Below are 10845 nucleotides of genomic sequence, written 5' to 3' on the forward strand. Positions count from 1 at the left end.
TCCTTCTTCATCATCTCACTCTCTCTATCCAGATGCTCTCTGTCTTGCTTCTGCTCTGCCTTTAGTTCTATAAGATGTGTCTTTTCCATTTCAGCTTCTTGTTTCAGTTTATTGGTCATTTCTTGTCTTTGCATCTCAATTTCTGACAACATACTCTTCAACCCGTCTGTATCTCTCTCTAATAGCTCAGTGTAAGATGTTATATTTTCTTTCTGTTTGTCTAGAGCCTCATGCTTCTGCTCCAAAACACTCACCAGTTTCAGTAAGTCTTCATTGGTTTGCTCCAGTCTCATGATTTTGTTTTTCACGTCTTCACTCATCCTTTCATTCAGCTGTTGCAGTTTTTCCTTCACATTTTCTAGTGATTTCATTTCATTCAAGAGTTGATGTTCTCTTATTTTCAGCTCAGACCTTTCTCCTTCCATTCTTTCCTTTTCATTCTCAAGCATTTGTCTGTCCATGTCAGTGCTACTCTTCATCTGATTGAGTTGTTCTCTCTCTCCACTGATGGTGTTAATGGCAGCTTCAACTTCTTCTTTCTTCCTGTTGAGGTCCATCCTCAAAAGTTCAATTTCTTCTCTTTCTACCAGTAATCGGTCCTTACTGGCTTCCACTTCTTGTGTTTGTCTTTTGAACTCTTCTTCCTTGAGTGCTTGTTCCTCTTGTTTTAAGGTAAGCATGTTCATGATATTGCCAAGTTTGTCTCTTTCTGTGTGAAGCTGAAGGGTCAGATGTTTAATGTTGGTTTTCTCTCTGGTGATCTCATCAAACTGACTGTCTGCATGTTCTTTGTTCCGTTGGAGCTCAGACCTTGTGATTTCCAGGTTGTCTCTTTCCTCTTTGATATCTTGTATCACTTGTTCTAATATGTGACTTTGTTTCAGGATGTCAGACCTCATCAGCTCCAAGTCCAGTTTCTCTTTCTTCATCATCTCACTCTCTCTATCCAGAGGCTCTCTGTCTTGCTTCTGCTCTGCCTTTAGTTCTATAAGATGTGTCTTTTCCATTTCAGCTTCTTGTTTCAGTTATTGGTCATTTCTTGTCTTTGCATCTCATTTCTGACAACTACTCTTCAACCCTCGTATCTCTCTCTAATAGCTCAGTGTAAGATGTTATATTTTCTTTCTGTTTGTCTAGAGCCTCATGCTTCTGCTCCAAAACACTCACCAGTTTCAGTAAGTCTTCATTGGTTTGCTCCAGTCTCATGATTTTGTTTTTCACGTCTTCACTCATCCTTTCATTCAGCTGTTGCAGTTTTTCCTTCACATTTTCTAGTGATTTCATTTCATTCAAGAGTTGATGTTCTCTTATTTTCAGCTCAGACCTTTCTCCTTCCATTCTTTCCTTTTCATTCTCAAGCATTTGTCTGTCCATGTCAGTACTACTCTTCATCTGATTGAGTTGTTCTCTCTCTCCACTGATGGTGTTAATGGCAGCTTCAACTTCTTCTTTCTTTCTGTTGAAGTCCTTCCTCAAAAGTTCAATTTCTTCTCTTTCTACCAGTAAACGGTCCTTACTGGCTTCCACTTCTTGTGTTTGTCTTTTGAACTCTTCTTCCTTGAGTGCTTGTTCCTCTTGTTTTAAGGTAAGCATGTTCATGATATTGCCAAGTTTGTCTCTTTCTGTGTGAAGCTGAAGGGTCAGATGTTTAATGTTGGTTTTCTCTCTGGTGATCTCATCAAACTGACTGTCTGCATGTTCTTTGTTCCGTTGGAGCTCAGACTTTGTGATTTCCAGTTTTTCTCTTTCCTCTTTGATATCTTGTATCACTTGTTCTAATATGTGACTTTGTTTCATGATGTCAGACCTCATCAGCTCCAAGTCCAGTTTCTCCTTCTTCATCATCTCACTCTCTCTATCCAGATGCTCTCTGTCTTGCTTCTGCTCTGCCTTTAGTTCTATAAGATTTGTCTTTTCCATTTCAGCTTCTTGTTTCAGTTTATTGGTCATTTCTTGTCTTTGCATCTCAATTTCTGACAACATACTCTTCAACCCTTCAGCATCTCTCTCTAATAGCTCAGTGTAAGATGTTATATTTTCTTTCTGTTTGTCTAGAGCCTCATGCTTCTGCTCCAAAACACTCAACAGTTTCAGTAAGTCTTCATTGGTTTGCTCCAGTCTCATGATTTTGTTTTTCACGTCTTCACTCATCCTTTCATTCAGCTGTTGCAGTTTTTCCTTCACATTTTCTAGTGATTTCATTTCATTCAAGAGTTGATGTTCCCTCTTATTTTCAGCTCAAACCTTTCTCCTTCCATTCTTCCTTTCATTCTCAAGCATTTGTCTGTCCATGTCAGTGCTACTCTTCATCTGTTTGATTTGGGTTTCTCTCTCCCACTGATGGTGTTAATGGAAGCTTCAACTTCTTCTTCTTCCTGTTGAGGTCCTTCCTCAAAAGTTCAATTTTTTTCTTTCTACCAGTAACCGTCCTTACTGGCTTCCATTTTCTTGTGTTTGTCTTTTGAACTCTTCTTCCTTGAGTGCTTGTTCCTCTTGTTTTAAGGTAAGCATGTTCATGTATTGCCAAGTTTGTCTCTTTCTGTTGAAGCTGAAGGTCGATGTTTAAGGGTTGGTTTTCTCTCTGTGACTCATCAAACTGACTGTCGCATGTCTTTGTTCCGTTGGGCTCAGACCTGTGATTTCCAGTTTGTCTCTTTCCTCTTTGATATCTTGTATCACTTGTTCTAATATGTGACTTTGTTTCAGGATGTCAGACCTCATCAGCTCCAAGTCCAGTTTCATCTTCTTCATCATCTCACTCTCTCTATCCAGATGCTCTCTGTCTTGCTTCTGCTCTGCTCCTTTAGTTCTATAAGATGTGTCTTTTCCATTTCAGCTTCTTGTTTCAGTTTGGTCATTTCTTGTCTTTGCATCTCAATTTCTGACAACATACTCTTCAACCCATCTGTATCTCTCTCTAATAGCTCAGTGTAAGATGTTATATTTTCTTTCTGTTTGTCTAGAGCCTCATGGCTTCTGCTCCAAAACACTCACCAGTTTCAGTAAGTCTTCATTGGTTTGCTCCAGTCTCATGATTTTGTTTTTCACGTCTTCACTCATCCTTTTCATTCAGCTGTTGCAGTTTTTCCTTCACATTTTCTAGTGATTTCATTTCATTCAAGAGTTGATGTTCTCTTATTTCAGCTCAGACCTTTCTCCTTCCATTCTTTCCTTTTCATTCTCAAGCATTTGTCTGTCCATGTCAGTACTACTCTTCATCTGATTGAGTTGTTCTCTCTCTCCCACTGATGGTGTTAATGGCAGCTTCAACTCTTTTCTTTCTGTTGAGGTCCTTCCTCAAAGTTCAATTCTTCTCTTCTACCAGTAATCGGTCCTTTACTGGCTTCCACTTCTTGTGTTTGTCTTTGAACTCTTCTTCCTTGAGTGCTTGTTCCTCTTTTTTTAAGGTAAGCATGTTCATGATATTGCCAAGTTTGTCTCTTTCTGTGTGAAGCTGAAGGGTCAGATGTTTAATGTTGGTTTTCCTCTCTGGTGAGCTCATCAAACTGACTGTCTGCATGTTCTTTGTCCGTTGGAGCTCAGACCTTGTGATTTCCAGTTTCTCTTTCCTCTTTGATATCTTGTATCACTTGTTCTAATATGTGACTTTGTTTCATGATGTCGACCTCATCAGCTCCAAGTCCAGTTTTCTCCTTCTTCATCATCTCACTCTCTCTATCCAGATGCTCTCTGTCTTGCTTCTGCTCTGCCTTTAGTTCTATAAGATGTGTCTTTTCCATTTCAGCTTCTTGTTTCAGTTTATTGGTCATTTCTTGTCTTTGCATCTCAATTTCTGACAACATACTCTTCAACCCTTCAGTATCTCTCTCTAATAGCTCAGTGTAAGATGTTATATTTTCTTTCTGTTTGTCTAGAGCCTCATGCTTCTGCTCCAAAACACTCAACAGTTTCAGTAAGTCTTCATTGGTTTGCTCCAGTCTCATGATTTTGTTTTTCACGTCTTCACTCATCCTTTCATTCAGCTGTTGCAGTTTTTCCTTGAGATTTTCTAGTGATTTCATTTCATTCAAGAGTTGATGTTCTCTTATTTTCAGCTCAGACCTTTCTCCTTCCATTCTTTCCTTTTCATTCTCAAGCATTTGTCTGTCCATGTCAGTGCTACTCTTCATCTGATTGAGTTGTTCTCTCTCTCCACTGATGGTGTTAATGGCAGCTTCAACTTCTTCTTTCTTCCTGTTGAGGTCCTTCCTCAAAAGTTCAATTTTTCTCTTTCTACCAGTAAACGGTCCTTACTGGCTTCCACTTCTTGTGTTTGTCTTTTGAACTCTTCTTCCTTGAGTGCTTGTTCCTCTTGTTTTAAGGTAAGCATGTTCATGATATTGCCAAGTTTGTCTCTTTCTGTCTGAAGCTGAAGGGTCAGATGTTTAATGTTGGTTTTCTCTCTGGTGATCTCATCAAACTGACTGTCTGCATGTTCTTTGTTCCGTTGGAGCTCAGACCTTGTGATTTCCAGGTTGTCTCTTTCCTCTTTGATATCTTGTATCACTTGTTCTAATATGTGACTTTGTTTCAGGATGTCAGACCTCATCAGCTCCAAGTCCAGTTTCTCTTTCTTCATCATCTCACTCTCTCTATCCAGAGCCTCTCTGTCTTGCTTCTGCTCTGCCTTTAGTTCTATAAGATGTGTCTTTTCCAACTCAGCTTCTTGTTTCAGTCGATTGGTCATTTCTTGTCTTTGCATCTCAATTTCTGACAACATACTCTTCAACCCTTCAGTATCTCTCTCTAATAGCTCAGTGTAAGATGTTATATTTTCTTTCTGTTTGTCTAGAGCCTCATGCTTCTGCTCCAAAACACTCAACAGTTTCAGTAAGTCTTCATTGGTTTGCTCCAGTCTCATGATTTTGTTTTTCACGTCTTCACTCATCCTTTCATTCAGCTGTTGCAGTTTTTCCTTCAGATTTTCTAGTGATTTCATTTCATTCAAGAGTTGATGTTCTCTTATTTTCAGCTCAGACCTTTCGCCTTCCATTCTTTCCTTTTCATTCTCAAGCATTGTCTGTCCATGTCATGCTAACTCTTCATCTGATTGAGTTGTTCTCTCTCTCCACTGATGGTGTTAATGCAGCTTCAACTTCTTCTTTCTTCCTGTTGAGGTCCATCCTCAAAAGTTCAATTTCTTCTCTTTCTACCAGTAATCGTCCTTACTGCTTCCACTTCTTGTGTTTGTCTTTTGAACTCTTCTTCCTTGAGTGCTTGTTCCTCTTGTTTTAAGGTAAGCATGTTCATGATATTGCCAAGTTTGTCTCTTTCTGTGTGAAGCTGAAGGGTCAGATGTTTAATGTTTGTTTTCTCTCTGGTGATCTCATCAAACTGGCTGTCTGCTGTTCTTTGTTCCGTTGGAGCTCAGACCTTGTGATTTCCAGGTTGTCTCTTTCCTCTTGATATCTTGTATCACTTGTTCTAATATGTGACTTTGGTTCAGGATGGGCAGACCTCATCAGCTCCAAGTCCAGTTTCTCTTCTTCATCATCTCACTCTCTCTATCCAGATGCTCTCTGTCTTGCTTCTGCTCTGCTTTAGTTCTATAAGATGTGTCTTTTCCAACTCAGCTTCTTGTTTCAGTCATTGGTCTTTCTTGTCTTTGCATCTCAAATTTTTGACAACACTCTTCAACCCTTCTGTATCTCTCTCTAATAGCTCAGTGTAAGATGTTATATTTTCTTTCTGTTCGTCTAGAGCCTCATGGTTCTGCTCCAAAACACTCAACAGTTTCAGTAAGTCTTCCTTGGTTTGCTCCAGTCTCATGATTTTGTTTTTCACGTCTTCACTCCTCCTTTCAGTAAGCTTTTGCACTTTTCCCTTCCAATTTTCTAGTGATTTCATTTCATTCAAGAGTTGATCTTTTCTTATTTTCAGCTCAGACCTTTCTCCTTCTATTCTTTCCTTTTCATTTTCAAGAATTCGTTTGTCCATGTCAGTACAACCTTTCACCTGATTAAGTTGTTCTCTCTCTCCACTGATGGTGTTAATGTCAGCCAGACAATCCAGAGACAACTAAGCAGCCAGAAAATCCAAAGACACCTAAGCAACCAGACAGTCCAGAGACAACAAAGACACCCAAGCAACCAAACAATCCAGAGACACCTAAGCAAACAGACATTCCAGGGACACCATTAACACCTAAACAACCAGAAAATCCAAAGACACCAGTAAAACTACAGCAATCGGGGGAAATATGTCAACCAGGGGGACCAGTGCCACCAGTTTTGAAAGGTAATACTGCCATCACCTGTTTATTTAGTATTTGTGATAAAAATAACTGCTGAAATAACACAAAGCACTACACATAGAAAACATAAAAGTTAGTTCATAATGTAGTCTTTAGTCAGACCCAAATTTTGGTCCGCCATTGTGTCTTAGCAGTAATGAAATGTACTGCCTAGCCGGATTAACGTACCGCTTTTTTGCTTCTTTCCTTATTTAAGTTTCCAATTTCCGAGTAGAATTAAACACAGCAAAACCAGCACTGCCAAGGTCCACCTGAGCAGACGAGGAGAGACCAATCGTTGCTTACTGACGTAAAAAGCATCTCTAACTGTGCACTGAATTTGAATTTAGGCCAGGAAAGTAGCCACAGCGTCAGATTGAATTACTTGACAGTGCAGCAACTACAGGTGGTCATATGCTCAATCGGTTTTAACCTTCTTTTTTATAGAATGGTACTTTCTAGACAGTTAACTAGATGAAAATCTTCAACAAGCTACTCACCTTTATTAGCAATTATTCATCCTTTACAGCATAGTGCAATCTGGTAGTTGAAGGTTTTTTGCTCTCTAAATGAAAGGAAATACAAGAGCTTACTTTCTCAGTTTTCTATCAAATTTCAGCACCAATTTCAAAAATGTTTGTGCGATTCTACTGCAAGAAAGTTTTAAGAGAAGACACTCTTTCTAGTTTTAAAAAAAATATATTTTTACTGGAAATATACAATACAATACTTACAGTCACAGTTACAATTTATCCTTTTTTTAAACATATATGCACATGTACACGCATATACATACACACATAAATAAAAACATAAGATTGTAGGAGAAAACAATGAACAACCCCCCCACCCACGCCCCCACCCAGCTCACCACAACTAACACACATTACTGGTTATGAATGCAAAACAATGGTAAAACAAAAACAGGCACACATTCAATCAGGTAGTACTTCTAAATTAATGAAATGGGAAATAAAGGGTCACCATTTATGGAAAGCTTTGACTGTACATCGTCTCAACAAGTATTTATTTTTTTCAATTCAAAAAAAATACATGATGTCTTTGAGCCACCAGGAAATAGAAGGATATTTTGCAGACTTCCAATGTAACAATAAGGAGCAAGGATTTGAAAGCTATGATGTCTTTTTGTGTAGAGTTAATTGCAAGTTAGGGGTCAGGAACCCCAAATATAGAAATCAGAGACCTACTATTACTTGGTATTTCAGACTGAACATGCTGTGATGATTCACAGCTCAGTTCACAACAACAAAACACACAGATCGGTCAGATTGGTCTTGTCAAGGAACCATTTGGTAACTTTTAAAACTAAACTTTCCATTCATTATCTTTATGGCATCCATTTCGGCGTCTCGCGATTGCCATCCACTCAAAACTAAACATAAGGCTATTACTCTTTGGCCGGCTCGCAAGCCCAAACAAGTGTGCTAGATCCGGTGTGGTGTTGTAGTTCTTCTAATGTTACTAGTTGTTGCAACAACATGTGTAAAAAACCACATGTGTAAAAAACTACAAAGTTTGCTAGGCCAAAAAGAACATTCTTAAAATTGACATTGTTACAGTGGGTTTGCGTTAACGACGTTAATAACACCTTTAACTGACAGCACCAATATCAGAATCAGAATCAGCTTTATTTGCCAAGTATGAGGACACATACAAGGAATTTTTCTTTGGAGCATCGTTGCTCACAATATGCTTACACATACAAAACAACCAAAACAAAATATACACACTAATATATACAAAATGTATACATACTCTAAACAGAAACAATATAGAGGCATGAGTGCAATGAAGAGTTCAATAAAAATTATTTAAATGTGGAGCATAGTGCAAAGGATACTGGGATAAATAGTATTATGTACTGTATGTACGTATTACTTGTTATTAAGCATCAAAATAATTATTCTGTTAATTAATTTACAATTACTGTCCATCACACATTTATATTTTTGTATTTGTATGTGTTGTAGTGTTAAAGTTGAGCCTGAGATTGTCATAGCCAATGACTGCTTCTTTGAAAATGTGCAAATGACAATAAATGACTAATTTTTTAGAAAATCAACAACAACTTAATTTTGTCTTCACAGCCTGGCACTGCAGTTATGCTCCGAAGCTGCTTAATGCTCAACAGATTGACGCAGGGTTGGGGAATGTGGTCGCGAGAGACAACCTCAATATTGCATATTCCCTGATTGGAGAGCAATGGCAGAGACTGAGCACGATCAGATTCAAGCATGTCTCAGTGGGACCTGCAGGACTCTGGGGATGTGACACCACAAACAGGGTCTACAAATTCGTAGCTGGCAACTTTCAATGCTCCAGTGGTAACTATTATTGTTGTCCTCATACAGTAGTTATTTTTACTTCCACATGAACAAATTCAGTCTGTATGGGGTTTCATTATTACTTCTATTTCATTTACTGTTTAATATCATCAGTGCAGTATTAAGAAAAAGTACTCAATGCAGAAAAATCCTCCCATTATAAAAACTGGAAATGAAAATAGTGTCAAAAAGAATGCTAAAAGTGTAAAAAAAAAAAAAAAAGACGGACTTCTAGGCCGGTATATTGTTGGGTAGATTGTGAAGTAGAGAGTGGCATGAACAGAAAAGACTCAAGTAAGGTACCTCAAATATGTACTTAAGTAGACAAATTGAGTAAATATACTTAGTAAAATGCCACCACTGCAGTTTGCTGACTAAATTACCCGTACCTCTCTGTCTTCAGGTGTGTCTTTGCAGCAGGTGGATGCTGGAGGTAATGATCACATTGTGGGAGTACAGCCTAACAACCAAAACACCTACTGTCTGAGTGGTTGCAATGCTTTGACCTACAGCGGAGTGGGCTCTCTGAGCTGGAGCTCCCTAGCAAAGAAGATGAGGTACTACAGCTGTGGTACCAAATTTGGATGCTGGGGAGTCGACAGGAGTTATCGGGTCTACGTCGCAAAGGTTGGATACTGCAGCACTATTCTTATCTTTTGTCTTTTAACTCTTTGTGTTTTTAGGACACATGAAACACCTTTATTCATTGATCATGACGACTCCATGTATGCTTCCTCCGACAGAACGTAAACCCAGAAAACTGCAACACCTGTGGCTGGACACAAGTGACAGGGCTATACATGAAAATGGTTGAAGTGGGGACTGACGGAAGTGTTTTTGGAGTGACAAAAGACGGAAAAATCTACCAAAGGTAAGCCGCTCTCTTTTTCTTTACAACCTGAATCATCCACAACATTAGACTAAGACTTAGACTTAGACTCTTTATTATTCCTTTTGGGATGACTCCCGCAAGGAAATTGAAATTTCAAGCATCCATTTTAGCAAGAAATACAGTAAAAAAGACAGTATAGAGATAACAATAATAACAGTAATGTTAATAATAATAACAACAATAAGAAGATTTGGCTGTAAAAGGACATTAACCTTAAATTATCAGTCAAAAGTGTCAGTGCAAGTCCAGGTGTGTATGTGCATGTATGTATTCATGTATGTATGTATGTCAGTATGTATGATACATATAGCAAGAACATTAACAATAGTACTCCTGAAAAACAAAATATAGAAACTGTTACTATCACATCAGTTATACTTTAATATTGTAAAAACTATTATATCTTGTGTGCATGTGCACTAAATTAAAAGTTTTAAAAGTCAACATGATGTTAAAATGACGGTGGTGTAACAGTATAGAGTAGGTTGTTTTGGAAAATTTGACCTCCACTCATTGCATCTCTTTCTTTAGATTGCTTAGAGTAAAAAAATTAACACGCATACTCCCTCTATGATCCATCCAACTTTATCACTTCCACCTGTGATATAAGGTTCAAGTTTAAAAGTGTGGCCTCTATTTGCAGCACTTGGTATAATCATAACTTTACATGTGCTTTACATTTACAAAATTGGAACCAAATCAGAAAAAAAACTTTAAAAGAATTAGGTTAAATTAAGATCATGGTTTTATAGATTTCTCCGGCTTCTTTCTCAACAGAGTTGGCATCACCAGTCAGCTTCAGGAAGGCACACAATGGGTCCCTGTCCCAATGTCCATGACAGTCCGTCATGTGAGCTATGACCTGCGCACGCTTTGGGCTGTTACCAACTCTGGCGTGGTCATGAAGTGCACTAGCTAATGCCACTGGTATGGCACTTGCTAAGGGTGCAACAATCTATGTTATGATTAATTTTTTTCACAGACTTGAATCTCTAAGTGGTATTTGGGCTGTCATTTATGTAAGGTTTTATCAATTTTTTAGATTTTTAAATGGGCAGTACATAATTTATAAATGAGATGTATTTTATTTTTACTCAATGTAAAAGTTGTTACTATTTATTAATTTCCTGGTTATCAGGCTATAACCTATTTTGGTAAAAGTGAAAATTATCAATGCACAAAACTGTCTAACCAATCCTTAAAAATGTGTTTTATGCGGAAATGTCTTGATATGCTGTAAGTTACATGTATATTTATTATAAATGTTTAGTGGACGCATTAAATATATACCTTTTATGTCATACATGTAAAACTTCCACCTGTGATACTTTATACTCTTTTCTGTTTAATAAATGATCATTGAAGCAGTTTTGTCT

General features: G+C 37.9%; 1 protein-coding gene across 1 annotated transcript; it reads left to right on the forward strand.

Annotated features, from left to right (window-relative positions):
• Nucleotides 1-7288: 7288 nt before the first annotated feature.
• On the forward strand, nt 7289-10388 carry LOC116673457 (fish-egg lectin). The gene is made up of 5 exons (XM_032505811.1): nt 7289-7337; nt 8341-8577; nt 8981-9204; nt 9321-9448; nt 10247-10388. The coding sequence occupies exons 1-5, from the start codon at nt 7289-7291 to the stop codon at nt 10386-10388; spliced, it is 780 nt and encodes a 259-aa protein (XP_032361702.1).
• Nucleotides 10389-10845: the final 457 nt, after the last annotated feature.

This window comes from Etheostoma spectabile, chromosome 23 (genome assembly GCF_008692095.1).
Source record: "Etheostoma spectabile isolate EspeVRDwgs_2016 chromosome 23, UIUC_Espe_1.0, whole genome shotgun sequence".
NCBI lineage: Eukaryota > Metazoa > Chordata > Actinopteri > Perciformes > Percidae > Etheostoma > Etheostoma spectabile.